Source organism: Rosa chinensis, chromosome 6 (genome assembly GCF_002994745.2).
Source record: "Rosa chinensis cultivar Old Blush chromosome 6, RchiOBHm-V2, whole genome shotgun sequence".
In the NCBI taxonomy this organism is placed as follows: domain Eukaryota; kingdom Viridiplantae; phylum Streptophyta; class Magnoliopsida; order Rosales; family Rosaceae; genus Rosa; species Rosa chinensis.
Genome location: NC_037093.1, coordinates 60,691,991 through 60,707,642, shown reverse-complemented (window position 1 = coordinate 60,707,642; position 15,652 = coordinate 60,691,991). Strand labels below are relative to the sequence as shown.

Sequence of the window (15,652 nt, the reverse complement as noted above, 5' to 3'; positions counted from 1 at the left end):
AAGTCAACTAATCATCAAGTTTGTAACATCAAGTTTATTTAGTTAGTGCTTTACTAATTTTCATGTCCAACAATATGAATGCAAATTTCTCAATACTTACAACTCTGCAAATGCATACATCTATTTCATGATTTGTGTCTTCACAGTTCATCACAAGGTCTTGTAAGCACTTTCCTAAGTAACCAAATAAAAAAGTTGAGAAAACTATGAATACATGAAGCTCATAGGGAAAAAAAATTACTTAAAATCCTTAGAGCAAGTGCAGCGGTTGCACTTTGCCCGGGCAAAAGCAAGGAAAACCGACGTGGTGACCGGGCAAGAGCAAAGTTGGTCCTCCACCGGTGAAAGTTTGCCCAACAATTTATTGGCTTTTCTTGACTGAGGGGAAGAAAAAAGGCAACACAGTGACATTTTTCTTGACTGGGGAAGAGGGGCTGCCAGCTCGGCCCAAGGATTCACGTGGGCGACGTCATCACCAGACCCTCCATTGCGACGCGCTGAAGGCAGCGACTGGCTCACGAACGCATGACGGGTGGCGCCGCAAAGCAGCTCGATTGACGCCACAGAGCAGTCGGAAATTTTGCTCCGCCTGGGTTGCTTGGATCTCGGCCTGGGGGCAGCTTCTGGGCGGTTTGACGCCACAGAGAGGCAGGACGAGGTGAGGCGACCTCGGGGGGGCCGGGTCCTTGGCCGGATGACGCCGGAGGACGGAGAAAAATCAGGGTCGGGTCGGACGAAAAACAACGGGTCTGGTGCAGCTGCGAGAGAGAGAACCGGATGGGGGGAAAAATGAAAAAATTTCGTCCTTCGAAATAAAATAGAATTTTTTTTTTTGCTATCTATAGAAAATTTACAGATTTCAAAAATTCATAATAAATTCATACGAACTCCGAATATTGCGTTCCATGTATGCACGAGATCGTATCGACGATCTCTATAACTTTCATGAAGAAAGTTTTCCCAAATTATGTATGTGTAAAAAGTCGATTTTGGAGACCTCCCTAAAATTATATAATAATGAACAGTGTTGACCGGGCAAGAAAAACAACGGGTGTAAACCCATGTCCAGTGGCAGTGAATAGTATCTTGACTGGTCGAATTCTTGACTTCTCGACTTTGCCTTTTCTTGACTACGGGTGAACTTGCTCTTATGGACCGTTTTACAAATATTATAAAATTGTACTTATATGAAGCGAGCCATTCTCATGAGGACTAGTCAAAGATTTTTATGTTAGATCCACTTTTCGATCACATTTCCACAAATCAACCGTTACATGTTTAGATATCTATGTGTAGATCATTTATGCAATTTTTCAACCAAATTGAAAATCGTGATTTATCAGTTATAAACATGAACGATTTATATTTGACAGATTTGGTTCATCCATTAATTTGATCTAGTTTGATACCTTAACGATTAGCAATTTGAAAGAAAATTTCCATAAGTGATCTACTCATGTATACATAAATATATAACGGTTGATTTGCTGTAATGTAATAAAAAGGTGAGTCTCCCAAACAGTTGATTAAGAAGTTCTCAACTAATCCTCATTATAGTGACTGCCCTCATATGAAATACGTGTTTGTATGCCAAGTTTGCCCACTAAAAATGAGGACAACAAGGTTTTAACAAAGAAGGCAAACTAATAACTCATGCTGGATTTCTTAGCTTTTTTCAGGAGTACGTAATTAATGCCCCCAAAACATGCTCACATGTGAAAATGATGAGTTTTCTTTTTATGTTCATATGTGAAAAATTATGAGTTTTCCTCTTATGCTCATATGTGAAAATTAATGAGTTTTGCTCCTATGCTCATATGTGAAAAATAATGAGTTTTCCTTTCATGCTCAATGAAAATGAGGAGTTCTTCTTTTGAGGAATATGTAGATAGACAATTTTGTATTATCCAAGCAGAATACATGTTATCTACATCATAATCTCATAATAATATGAAGCTTGATTAAGAAATCAATCTTAAGCATATCCAAGTCGCTTCAATACAATATCTAGAGAAAAGGAAAAAAGAAGAAAAAAACAATAAGATTAAAAAGTAAGGGAAAAAAAATTAAAAAATAAAACTTGAAAATGAAAATGCGGTGAGCGTGGATCGAACACGCGACCTTCAGATCTTCAGTCTGACGCTCTCCCAACTGAGCTATCCCCGCGACTGTCAGTTAGTCAAACACTTAAAAATTAAACTTTGGCTTATGATTTACAATTACTTTAACGAGTTCAGCAACGAAAAACTGAAACATTATCATAATTAATAGTAACATGTCCAAACTCATATGTTATTACTCTGCAGAGGCCAAGACTATATGAAGTCTTAATCACACGAGGATAGCAGAATCCAAGTTCAAGAAATTCAACTATATGAAGCTCTCTTTGAACCCCAAAATACAAAATTTAGCATTCATCAAATGCCGAGGGCGAAATTGTTTATTTTCTCAACGGAGACTCAAAAGCAAGACAAGAAAAACGACATGGTCAGAAAGAGCAGCAAGCATCTGATGTAGGTTGCAAAGTATCATGCAGCTTCATATTTTACAGGAAAACTGCTTCCATTTATCCTAGAAACTCTTCTTTCAAACACAAATCTAACTAAACATTCTAAGCTACTGTCCGGCGTAACCTAACTCTGCTTACGTTTTATAATAAAAGGCAACATATAAAATGATATAACCTTCCACTGTGTAAAAAGATGTATCAAGTATCCAAAGAGTGCATGTCATGGGGTGAATAGTCTTCAGAATAAATGGTTGCATGGAGCTGAATGTGGCGATCATTGAATGAACCTCCCTTTGACAATGCAAAAGGACCTTTGAAGCAAGTAAACAGGCCTTGTATTCCCCATATATGTGAGAAAACTCTCAAAATCGGTGAAGAGCAGGAGCTCATATCAAAGAATAACTATCTATCTACCTATCTGTTCAGAGGCTCTAATTGAACTTCCATTCTTCCTGATGTATGTGATTCTTTCTCTGAATGTATTCCATTTGGGCTCAACAAATCAACAGAGTCATCCTCCTCAAGGTTCCCCAGCACCCAATTGCTTCTGCCGATACTTCTATTCCTCCTTCTTTGCCTTTCATAGTATTCCAGATATATTACTATCAATACACAGATCAAGAACCAAACTATCAAAGCCAAATTTAGTCCATCAACATTTTCACCGCCATATCTATCACCTAAATGCTTCAGTCCTGTGAAAAGTGCTCCAAAACCTACTACAATGGCAGATCTGCCCCCGATCACATGAAGATACTCCCATAGAACCCTTTTAGAGGAAACCTGCTCTCCATTATTTGGTCTCTTTGGCCTTAGGTATGCATTCACTGGTTGCATACAAACCAAAAATATAGCCGTAGTTCCAAATTTAACATGTAATGAGCCGAAAAAGAAACCACGGAGCTCAGCAACGGCAAAAAGAAGGGCAAGTAGAACGATTACCAAACCTGAGTACTGCAAGTATACATGAATCCGGTACCAACCATCACCCTTAACATGTTTTAAGTATCTAGCCGCCAGTATTCCACCAGGAAGCAAGATAGCCCAAGCGAGAAACATCATAAATCCATGCACTGCTAATACTGGCTGTAAATCCTGCTCTGCCTCTGCAGAACCACGCATAAGCAGCACCCTTATAGGCCTACTGCTGGTAGCAAAATGCATATTTTGATCACCAAGATGATCATCAGTCCATGTAGCACCCATTGCCCATATAATTTTAAGAGGAGTAGTTGGATCGATTATGTTTTTACACTCGGGCTTATCACTCTTACCACATGATGGTTTCAAAGGACGAGTGAACTCGAACGTAATGATCCCATTTTCTGACCTGCACCTCACATATGTCAAATTCTCATGTGTTGGATGCACACTTGAGGCATCCTTTCCATCAATCCAGTAAGTATTTACCCGCCCTTTGCCAATATTATCAATCCAACCCACATAAGCATAGCTGTTCACCATTCCCCTACCAAATCCTATTGCCACGAAACCGCTTTTCTTCTCACCCCGGACTGCAATAGATATAGAATCAGGTGCCAGTGTCCAAAATAAGGTAACTTGCTGATCATCCAAAATCACACTGTTATTATACATATCTGACAGACCCCCATCAACCACCTGTACCTTCCATCCCATTTTCTGGTCATAAAGAGATTGATAGTACACTAGGTCTGGGGTATTCCTGTCTGGTGCCCAAATTAACTCCTTGGGACTGGCTTGAACTCCTTGAGCTTCCGATCCTCCAGCATACACAGTCTCGCTTGCATTCCTCAGTGTAGCATTCCCACCAAGAGGATCTGAAGTAATGTAGAGAGCAACATCATGCCCAGCTTGTATTGAAAACGTGACCGGCACCCCTCTTTCGACTCTCAACACCGGAGCCTCTTTCTTGTTAATGTAAAGAACCTTTGAAGGATTCGGAGGGTCTGGATAATGCACTGCCTGCCCGGAAGTAACCACAAGCGGGGCCTTTGCATCCGCAATAATGAGGTGCTGATCCTCCTTGTCATCCGCCTCTATAGGACCATAACAGTCATCCACATGCTCAGACACATTCAGCTCCAAATGGCCATAAACCACATCCTGGGGTCCCCCATGGTTTTGGGGAAGATAGTAAGGCTGAAGGGTATCCGGTGGCCTGATCGGCCCCACGGCCCAAATCACCGTCCTTTTCTCGGTATGCTTCACCGCCAAATCATACTTTTTATCAGCTGATTCCAACGGCCTCTGGTACCTAATAAACGACACGGCGTCCCTCCGGTGGCCGTAAACCAATTTGGTATTGTTCACCAAGCCATTCGGGGCCGTCCCTTCGTATCTCGTATCGGGGCACACCCCTTTGACGGAGCCGTCCTTGTACACGGTGCACTCGCTGTACTTTGTGATGTAAAAATCATCCACAAACGGCATTCCGTCCTCCTTGAATCCGGCGACGGCCACGTCAGCTCCGAGCATAAACTGGTGTGTGATATTGGGGCGGGCCCACCCGAAAGCCATGTAATTCGTCGACCCGGTGGCAGCCTCGAGCCCAATGTCAATCACATTCTCCTCAGGACGCAGTGTCCATCTAACCCTAAAATCGTCGGACAAACTCTTGCAATTCACCAACATAGTCGGCTCAGTGTGAACCTGACCGGTCCCATTCCCTGAATCGCTCGCCGGCGACGGAGAAGGAGCCAAATCGGAGCTGCCGGACGATCTGTTTACTACATCCCGGAGCACGATGTGACCGAAGTCGGAGGAGGTGGGGAGGTCCCAGACGGCGAGGACTTGGATCTGATCCCAGGTGACATTGTCCCTCAGGCGCACAGTGAAGCTCGCGCTTTTGTATGTCTCGTTGAGCTTCTGGTCGGAGATTACGAAGCCGGCGGTGAGATTATTGAAATCGGGGGCGACGGCGCCCCACCAGTGGACGTCGGAGCCGGAGAGCATGTCGAAATTGGAAACCTGGAAGGAGCAATCGTCAAGTATCTTAACGGAGCCTCTGAGCTGGTGCTGGAGCATTTTGAATTGCGATTCCAAGTTGACGAGAGGGCTGGTTTTGGGGCAATTGGAACCCGGATCGGCATAGCAGAATGCAAGGAGGAGGAGGAGAAGCACTAGGAAGATGGTGGCGGTGGGCTTGCGAGGCATGAGGGGTGTGGAGATCCGGATCAGATCGGATCTTTGGTTTTCGGGAGTTTGGGGATCCAATCAGCAGTTGCTATGTGTAAACAGGAATTCAAAGAGAGAGAGAATGACAGAATCACACCTGATGATGTTGATCGGAGAAACTAGAGAGATGGGGCGGAGGCTCTCCGGTGATGCTCCGGTTATTCAGTGGTTGCTTTGTTGGGTAAAAGAGTAAACAAGAGAAAACGAAAATGGGGTGACTTGGTGCGTTGCGTTGCGGACTGGCACTTTTCAAAAAGAGGTTCGCCACGTTCTCTCTGGAGTTCGAAGATTTTTGGGAACAATTTCATTTACATCCACGAACTATATGTTTTTCGGTGGCCAGGTGTCCATCGTTATTGCTCATACTCATACATGGTATTCGTTAGGTATTGGTTCGTTTTATACGTTCTCATCTTAAATTAGAGACCGAGCAAATATAAATTCTAGAAACATATGCTTCAAGGTTTCAGCGCGTCGGAAAGTCTTCGGTATAGGGCGTTTAACATAACTGACTCTATACATGGAGGGCTGAGATTGCATAATTGTCAAATGTGAATTTGCACCGTCATGTGTAAACGAATTTTCGTTCAGCGATGAGTTGAATCCAAAACTTTGTACTTAAATGAGAAACTCGAGTCATGATCATGAATGAAATGCTTTTGATTTGATTATCTACCAAGACCAACACCATGTTATTGGACGTAGCTTTTGGATAAAAAATAAAAAATAAAAATTGTAGACCTTGTCTTATGCGGACGTTATTTACTAAAAGCAATAACCTCGAAGTCTTCGAATTTGAGATCATGAGATCCCAATATTTAAGCCTTGTGCAGTTTTGCTTGATGTTTCGTTAGTAAGAAATGCAGTGATTTTCATCGTCAACGCCGCCCAATGTGGTAGTCGCAACCTAAAGGGCGCACAAGCCAATCAGAAACTAACTGTTGTCTTTTCAGACTTCCCATTGGCCAATCAGCACAGACGAGCACTTCTGCTAAATGACAGAATTACCGGAGAAAACTACACAGGCTTTTCCGGTGAATGAATTTCTGCACTTGAACTGCAGCCTGTAGATTTTCTAAATAACTGCTTCTTCGACATCTTTAGGCACCACGAGTTCTGCCGACTCTATACTTGTTCAGCCACAATGTTACAGACAATGCTTTGATTACAGCACTATTCTGTTCAGCGAATTAGAAGACTTAAAACGTCTGCAGAACCTTACTTTTAAGTATGAAACTACAAATGAGCGAAACAATTTTTTCTGTTCATACATTTGGGATTCTTGTTAATGAGAACAATTTTTGCTGTTCATACATTTGGGATTCTTGTTAATGAGAACTACGATGAACCAAACCTCGTTATACCATATGTGCATCACAGACGATAGATTTGAGTTTAGAAAAGATTCACTTGGACCACAGATAATCTGGCTGCTTCTGCCAGCTTCCCTTCATTTTGTTCACTCACTACTCTGTTCATATTATGCACCAAGGAAATGACATGAAGGTATCTCACTGCTGCCCCCATACATGCATACAGATATTTCAGGAAGATACATGCGTGATAATTGATCAAAGAACAACTAGCACCTTATAAATAACTGCAGAATTACAAATTATCCAAGAGAAGCAAAGAACAAGAATGCATAGCTTTCCAAGACAGAAAAAAAATGCACAGGCTGAAGATAAAGAGGGAAAGAGCTAATGGAGCAAGTTCACTGGGGGCAAGTTCACTGGGGAAAGTAACTCATTAAACGGAAACTTTTATTGAAACACTAACTGCAATAATTTACAAGAAACTCAACGCTACAGAACCAGTTAAGGTTTCAGTTACAAGCAAGCAAAGATGACAAGTTAAAACTAAAACAGCAACTCTTTTGCGAACAGTGTACAAGGAAATGCTACATGTCTCACACTCAATAGTCTACAAATATTCATCAATCTTTTTGATAATTATTTTCTTTCAATTAGTACTCTGTCCATTTTCAACACCCAGACCATACAAAACACCTGCATATTTCTCGGTAGAGCCACTGAAGAAGGTATCCCTCAATTTCCTAAAGGTGCAAGCTGTAAGCAAACTGTCCGAGCCTGCTTGATGGCACACACCAACTCTTTCCACATCCAACAGTTCTGCAAGCTTGTTCAACCCACCATGGAGGCTGTTGCAAAACTTCATCAAATGCTTGATATCATACACCATTGGGAAGTATATCTTGATCAAATCAAAGAAACCGGCTTGCGTGTCGGGCAAACTCCTACAAGTCAATAGCTTGAGCAGGTATCCAAAATCATACCCGCTATGGAAGGTGACCCAATGCACAGCATCATTCAACACAATCCCTGAAGACATCAAAAGCTCAGCAAACCGATTCACATCAATACCCTTCTCGCTGTTCTTCTTGAAGTCAATCCCACATTGACGCAACAACTCAATGGAATCGCTGGCAAAGATGTCCTCGGTGACATTGAACTCGCGGAAATTGAACTGCCAAATGAAAAAGTTTTCGGTTCCACAGGTAGGCAGGTTCCCATTCTCATCCGAGAAAGTGAGGCCCAACTGAATCAATTTCAACATATCAACATTGTCTTTCAGGGTCTGATAGTTGTAATCACTAATGTTCTTAAAGGCCCCCACAGGGCGAAGAACCACCCCTGGGAACTCGGTATCCATAGCAACATAGTTATACTTGTCAACAATACCACGGATTATATGAAACTCTTCCTCAAGATTATCATTCCACACCTCCCGGATTTGAATCGAATCCCCTTTCGGCAAAATTGACATTTCCAATCTATCAAATTAAGCAACACAGCGACGACTACTCTCAAACCCAGATCTTTAAACACACCCTAATCGCTCAAGAACGAACCCCCAAATGAAAACCTCAACTTGGATTAAGAAAGTTTCCAGCTTTCAGCCAGATCTAGACCAAACCCAAATAAACAAGATATAACAAGCAGACAGAACCTCAGAACCTGAAGTGAAGATCTTCCAGATTGAGTCGCTGCAGTTCTCGGATCTGAAACAGAGAGAGAGAGAGAGAGAGAGAAAGAAGGCGTGAATTAAAGAAGAAAAGCAGTGATTAAAGTAAGTAATAGTGAGAAGCGTAGTGATTAGGAGGAGGGAACAGAGATCTGACCTTGGCTGTGTGAGTTTGAGGGTTGAGAATAACGGATCTGGGAGTTGGGAACAGTGATTTGGGGGTCTCCGGTTGGAAAGTTGTAGGTCAACGAACCCAGAGGAGAAAGAGGAGGGTGAGCAAGAACGTGGCTTCAGACCTTTACTGGAGGGTGGGTTCTTAACGACTGTGAGGGACGGGGGCCCGATAACTGCAAGTGAATGGATCAAGCTCACACGAAACGACCGCGTATCGTCCATTGACGCTGAAACGACGGCGTTTGCCAGGGTCTTCACTTTGCTGCATTATTGGGATCAAATTTTTTTATTTTGTTTTTTTATAAGGGATTTTGTCCATTTACCCCATTTCTAGGGATTTTTTTCCCACTTACCCCATTAAGTTTTTTTAATTCTCTCTTACCCAATACACTCTAAGGGAGTCTTCCCTAATACCTTTTTTTTTGTTTTTAATTTTTTTTTAATACCATTTTACCCTCACCCCCTTGTTACTTAGAGAGAGAGAGAGAAAAAATAGAAGAGAGAGAAACCATGGGAGACTTCCCCGGAGCCCGTCACCGGCAGCCGGAATCCGGTCACCGGCCGCCGGAATCCGGTCATCGGTCGCCGGATTCCGGTCACCGGTCGCCGGATTCCGGCCAACTTTCGCCGGAATCCGGCCAACTTTCGCCGGAATCCGGTCACCGGCTGTCGCCCACTGGAACTTGCTGAAAATCTCACCGGAAAGTTTTTTTGCCCCCAATAGACATCTATTGCCCCCTAATAGAGGGGTAATAGACGTCTATTGCCCCCCAATAGACGTCTATTGCCCCCCAATAGACGACTATCAGCCATGTATTGCCCCCCAGTAGACGTCTATTGCCCCCTAATAGACGTTTAGATTACCGAAATAGTAATTAATCTTCCTAAAACTACACAAATAAAACTTTGATTAAAGAAAAAAACGAGGAGATTACATCAATTCAAAACATCTATTGCCCCCCAATAGAGGTCTATTGCCCCCCAATAGACGACTATCAGCCATGTATTGCCCCCCAATAGAACTTTCAGTCACCAGAATAGGAACTAATCTTCTTAGATTTAGATAAATAAAACTTTGATTAAAGAAAAAATGAGAACATTACATCAATTCAAAAAGTCTATTGCCCCCCAATAGACGCTTTAACAGACTTCTATTGCCCCAATAGAACATTTTTTTCCTTCATTTTTTCTTTCTTTCTAGGAATTCTGCACCATTTTATGAAAAAAAAAAAAAAAAAAAAACAGATAAATTGATCTGGGCACCCAGAGAAAAGCTCTGGGCACCCATGTCATCTTCTCCATTTTTGTTGCAGTCGAAACTGTGCCAAACCTGCCAAACTGGACTCGAATATAAGGAACCAACCATGAAGATCCGAATTCCAACAAGGCGAAGCCCTGACCGGGTCGGGTCGGCACCGTCGTCTCTAGCATAAGAGTCGCTGGTGATGATTTTGTGGTGGTGGTCCTTCTTGCGGTCCTCGGCTCCATGGCCGGCGTTGAGATTGTCAAAGAGGGAGTCGGTGCAGTTGACGGTGTCGCAGGTGGTGAAGCAGAGGCGGAGGCGCTCGGAGACGATCTCCAAAACTGGATCCAACAAAATCTCCTGGCCTCCACGACGACCCAACCCATTCCGGCGACGTTGCGAGCCTGGTGAGACCGGCGGCAGAATTTGAAAATGACGACGGAGGTGAGAGAAAGCAGATCGGAGAGGGATGAGAGAGAGAGAGAGAGAGAGAGAGAGAGAGAGAGACTGCAGATCGCAGAGGGATAGGGAGAGAGGAGAGAAAATTGATGGCATATGGATGTAATTCATTAATTAGATGGAGGGTAAAATTGTTATTTTAGTTCAAATTGGGTTAGTGGGAATTAAAATCTGTTGCTGGGGTAAGTGGGAAAAGTTTGGCTCATTTTGGGGCTTTTGGGCAAGGACCCTTTTTATAATGATCACCCTTTCTAAATCATTTGATTGACAGTATGCTACCTTATAAATACAAAAGTTGATAGGATGGATTGTACTGTGTTATTTATGTGCCAAAGTTGTATCATTTAGAATTTTACTTTGAAATGATAGGCGGATTTTGCCAATTATATTCTCAGCTGAATTCGTTAAAATTCAAAGTGATAGACCAATCAATACTTCTGAAGAGACTTTTAATACATTTCTTCATTAATTAGGCTAACTGTAACGGCTTAATGACTCCAAGAATGATTGAATGCAAACATCATTTAATTAGGATATGAGAATAAAATCAGCGATAAATCGGAGCCAAATATACCTAACATTAATACTTGACAAACGAATATTTGCAACTTAAATTTATAGGAGGAAAAATATCTATATTTATTGGCTGAAATACAATTCCGATAAGAATTGTGTTTAGGGTCGTACTTGATAGGCTAGTGCAGTCAACGCGTTGAAGTCACTTACTCGTTTTCAGCCCAACTTGTGGCCCTTCCAGAATAAGAGCAAGGGTGAGCGAGCAACACTTGGGCTGCTCTACTTCAGTGTTTCAAACTTTCAATAAAGAAATATTTGGGCCTTGTCACTATAATACAAAAGGGAGACGAGCACCGATTGTTGAAAATGAAGCTCCTTCTAACAATCATGAAATTAACATATAGTTTATAGTTTTTTCAGACGCATATGGTGCTTGATGACTGAGGGCCAAGTCAATAAATATGGAGCCAACACTTGAAACATATCTATCCTTTCAACAATAAAAAGAAAAATACTATGATAGAATACAAATACTGATTTTTTTTTTATTATTAGAACGTGATGTCCACTCTTCTTTTGGTGCCATGCTGAATTGCTGATTTGAGTATCAAAAGCTTGTATAACAGTTTTTACAATTGAAAAAAAAATCTTCTAATTTCAGTTCCAAAAAAAAAAAATGCTTGTATAACAGTATCATTTTTGGAATTGGGTGAAAAAGATAACTAAATAAATAAATAGAACAGAAAATTGAAAGTTTCTAATATAGATCATGCATTGTTTTTATTTTATCGATTTCCCTTTCATATGCTTTTTCCTCAAACAGAAAAAAAAAAAGACTAAAGAATCGAAGAGGAGGTTTATTGTAAGAATTGGATAATGATTTGGTACTTAACGGACTTCCCTCGACCATCCAAAGGCATTTATGTTCTTTAGTCATTTGACTCTCGTATGGATTTCTTCTTCCATTCCACACATCATTGATGTGTTTAACAGAAAAAGTCACATCTATTGTTTTTACAAACGAGAGTTAGACACCAATAAAAAGCAATGTGAAGAAATATCTTGAGTCTATATTCATTATTAAGCTCGTATTTGCTCTAATTTGTTGGCGCTTGATTTTAATATGGATCGTTTGTTTGAATTTATTCTCTTGATAGAATAAGAGCAAAACACATGAGATTAACTAGGACGTCAGATACGATCTCATTACAATAACAAATGCTAGAAGCAATAACACTTAAATAAGGGTTACATTAGAGTTACTTGAAATCAGATAAATAAGTCATGGTGGAGATTTTATTTCCAAGTGCTAACACTTGAAGCATTAATCACAAAAAATGATACTTTGTGCATTGCATTATTTCACTTTCTTAAATGAATATGCAATCCATTATATTAAAATAGTGAAGTAATTTAGTTCATTCAACATGGTGTTCATATGACCTAATAAAAAATGTTAACATACCATACTCTTACCTTAAGTATTGTTCTTAAATAATAGATGAAGAATCACCCCCTAAGCATGATATTCAGGTACATTCAAAAGAAAACCCAACGTGAAGCCAACTACAGGGCGCGTACCGAATGAGAGAAGGCATTGGATGGTAAGTACTTGATACAAGAACAACTCTAACTATTAGAACTTTACGTGTGTTGTCTCTTGCAACAAGTACAACATTTTTACATATATTTAACACAAGATATCACACCCATTAAAAGTAGGGTATCAAGTGCGTTAAACCCATGATCTTTACCTTTGATTTAAATTATAGAGCTGAGCTCAATCATCATCATATTCAATTCAACTTGTCTCGCTTGCAAGTTGTTACAAAAATTTGATTACGTTAACCCAAGGGGTTTAATTAAGTAGAAACCTGGTTACACATGCAAGTTGGGCAAATGTGAGCTGGATACTCAAAGAGGTTCAGCGTTCGATCATCCGCTTGTGAAAACACCTCTTCAGAAGAGTTTTATCCAAATTAGGTCCCGTCTCAGATTGATAGCACATTTTACCAGCATCTTGTTTACAAAAATTACAATTCAAGCAAATCACTAAAAAATTATAATTATTAATGAGTGAAAAATGGAAAAGAAAAATATGAGCGAGTGACATGGCAAAAAAGTGTCACGTGCTATTGCGTGGCGAACTTTGATAGGTGGAGTTGATGTCAATACTGGAGGCAGTTGAATCAAAAGCCAGTCCCAGACTCTTGAGAGTTGAGAGAGAGGAGAGAAGCAGAACTTCAAAATTGAAAGAGAGAGGTCGAAATCCCAAAATGCAAGAGACAAAAGACGCGAGCAGCAAGCCCAAAAACCCTAAGAAGGCCAACCTCTCAGATCACAGTTCCATCAAGCACCTCCTCGACGAGTCCGTCTCCGAGGTCGCTCTTTTTTTCTCTTCAATCTCAATTCCTCTCATACATTTTTGCTTCAATTCCAGAAATAATTGGATCAATATATGCATGTATGGATATAGATGGAATATTGTACGATTATCAATCTCCGTGTTTGATTTCGTTCTCTGATTTTTCGACTGTAATGCGGTATTACTGGTTGGTTGTGTAGATTGTTACGAGTCGGGGATATGTGGAGGATACCAAGTTAAGTAACTTGAAGTTGTTGATTGGAACCATTGTGATAACCATTGCTCTATTTGCTCAGTTCTACAAGAAGAAATTTCCTGAAAACCAGTACTTCCTGATTGGATGCATTGTATCATATCCTTTTTCAATGGCCAGCCTTCAGCTCTGGTTACATTGTTCATATAAATCTTTGCTTTTTCCAATGTTGGAAAATCCTAAATGAGCCGCTAGTTTTGCTTTCTGCTTTCGACAGTATTTTATTCTGATTATGTCCCTAGTTTTCATGTCTCTTAAAGATTTATATCATAAAACTATTGCTATTTGATATATTTGGTTTTCAAAGAGGTTTTCGGGAGAATTTATAAACAAATTTCTTGGTATAAAGCATATGAACATGATCGGAAAGTATATGCCAGTTCAAATTCCCTCAAATGTGTTTAATCTTTGACTCTGGCAAGTATATTGTCATCAATGGGGTGCTACAGCTGATCTCCTACATGAAGGAGAAAAATGCAATATTGTTCACTCATCCTCCCGTGGTAAGCATAGTTTCTTCTCTTCTTTTTTTTTTATGTTTTTTCATTTTTTATTGGGTTACGCTCGTACTTTTTCAATGGAGTTGCCATGAGATAGTCAATTGATAGCCTAGTGATACTGTGAGGGATGTTTTTATTTTTGGGAGTGATTCAGATGGTTTTGCAGACATTTTGTTCAATATCTATTACCTAAACATTCCCTTTAGGCAATAGCGTGGTTGTGAGGAAGAACCGAAGAAGAGTAGTCATATACTTTATTGCTATAATTTTGAAAATTCTGCCTTGGTTGCACTCAAACTTTATCTTGGCTTTGTTTACTTAACACTGTCTTGCATTAGATAATTGAACTCTGAACTCGCCAACTCTTATTTACAGACATTACACTTTATCACATCAATATGGCAATGTAACCAAAAGTTTCTTATTTTGGTTAACTATGGGATAGAAATAGACTCAGTAAGAATGTTTAGAAACACAGAGAGTTGGATTTACAATTTCAGAATTGAAGGAATCTGTGTAATCGCTCAGAATTTCTGGCTACAGTTCATCATATCCTCTAAATGGGATGCACATTAAATTTATTTGTGACTTGGAGGATATATAAAAGTTGGAATTTGGTTTATTTGCCTTTGGGAAAGGAAAGAAAGTTGGCTTTGTTGTCCATTTCTAATTTCTTATTCATTTCTGCAGGGATCCTTTAGTACTGGGTTGGTGGTGTCTTCCAAATTACCAAGATTTTCTGACTTGTACACTCTTACAATAGCAAGTGCAGATCCAAAATCAATTTCTGCAAATAAACCGGTGGAATTCACAAATAGTGTTACTAAGTGGTCTCTCTCTCTCTCTCTCTCTCTCACACACACACACACACGAATGTTAATTTGTGTTCATATCAGCATATGTTTACCAATGTTTTGGCATTGCTTCCTGGAGTTTCAAATTGGCTCTAAGTACTCTACTTTCTCCCTCTCTATTGCTCTATAATTGTTTCAGGTTTACCAAGGATGGAGTTTTGGTGGAAGGCTTGCTGTGGAAGGAAGTAGATGGACTAATAAATGATTATGCAAGAGAACCAAAGAAGAGCAAGTGAAATGAATTCCGGTTTTGGGGGAACTCCCGTATGATTCAATTCGCATACACAACGAACTGTTGTTGTATGTGTTGTCTTTTAGAATGAACCTTTGGAAGTGTTGTCATTCAGCATAATATGTAGTCTAAGTTACCATACAGGCCAATTTACAATGAACATCACTCATCAGGGTCCTAAGCATATTTAGTATTTAGTTATTTCAACTTGATCTAGATATTTGCGTACCCAGTATTTACTTTAATGCTTTTGTAGCTGACCAAGCCATGTTGAGCGTTTAATCTCAGCACACACAACATTTAATCGATTCTCACAGAGAAGTAAACCACAAAGGAGCCTCCCAAAATAGAACTAGTGTAGGAGGAAAAACCAAATCAGGTCCAATAGAAGCAACGGCTATCCGAA

General features: G+C 40.3%; 3 protein-coding genes and 1 non-coding gene across 4 annotated transcripts; 1 reads left to right on the top strand and 3 right to left on the bottom strand.

Moving 5' to 3' along the window:
* Positions 1 to 2,093: 2,093 nt before the first annotated feature.
* TRNAF-GAA lies at positions 2,094 to 2,166 on the bottom strand. The gene has a single exon. It is a non-coding gene; the product is annotated as a tRNA-Phe (tRNA).
* A 240-nt stretch (positions 2,167 to 2,406) lies between these two features.
* LOC112170561 (cytochrome b561, DM13 and DOMON domain-containing protein At5g54830) lies at positions 2,407 to 6,069 on the bottom strand. Its single transcript, XM_024307895.2, has one exon. It carries the CDS (start codon positions 5,642 to 5,644, stop codon positions 2,924 to 2,926), a length of 2,721 nt encoding a protein of 906 aa, XP_024163663.1. The 5' UTR covers positions 5,645 to 6,069; the 3' UTR covers positions 2,407 to 2,923.
* Positions 6,070 to 7,398: 1,329 nt separating this feature from the next.
* LOC112173025 (probable CCR4-associated factor 1 homolog 7) lies at positions 7,399 to 8,982 on the bottom strand. The gene is made up of 2 exons (XM_024310570.2): positions 8,808 to 8,982; positions 7,399 to 8,687 (listed from the first exon to the last, which is right to left on the bottom strand). The coding sequence occupies exon 2, from the start codon at positions 8,450 to 8,452 to the stop codon at positions 7,628 to 7,630; it is 825 nt and encodes a 274-aa protein (XP_024166338.1). The 5' UTR covers positions 8,453 to 8,687; positions 8,808 to 8,982; the 3' UTR covers positions 7,399 to 7,627.
* A 4,288-nt stretch (positions 8,983 to 13,270) lies between these two features.
* LOC112172046 (probable signal peptidase complex subunit 2) lies at positions 13,271 to 15,462 on the top strand. The gene is made up of 5 exons (XM_024309213.2): positions 13,271 to 13,423; positions 13,608 to 13,759; positions 14,082 to 14,163; positions 14,851 to 14,990; positions 15,154 to 15,462. Exons 1-5 carry the CDS (start codon positions 13,319 to 13,321, stop codon positions 15,248 to 15,250), a joined length of 576 nt encoding a protein of 191 aa, XP_024164981.1. The 5' UTR covers positions 13,271 to 13,318; the 3' UTR covers positions 15,251 to 15,462.
* Positions 15,463 to 15,652: the final 190 nt, after the last annotated feature.

What these genes read in the sequence shown, in the direction of transcription:
- LOC112170561 (XM_024307895.2), bottom strand. Translation starts at nt 5,644, where the DNA reads ATGCCTCGCAAGCCCACCGCCACCATCTTCCTAGTGCTTCTCCTCCTC.
- LOC112173025 (XM_024310570.2), bottom strand. Translation starts at nt 8,452, where the DNA reads ATGTCAATTTTGCCGAAAGGGGATTCGATTCAAATCCGGGAGGTGTGG.
- LOC112172046 (XM_024309213.2), top strand. Translation starts at nt 13,319, where the DNA reads ATGCAAGAGACAAAAGACGCGAGCAGCAAGCCCAAAAACCCTAAGAAG. An exon ending in TGTTCACTCATCCTCCCGTG is followed by an intron (nt 14,164 to 14,850) that starts GTAAGCATAGTT and finishes TCATTTCTGCAG; the next exon opens with GGATCCTTTAGTACTGGGTT. An exon ending in ACAAATAGTGTTACTAAGTG is followed by an intron (nt 14,991 to 15,153) that starts GTCTCTCTCTCT and finishes TAATTGTTTCAG; the next exon opens with GTTTACCAAGGATGGAGTTT.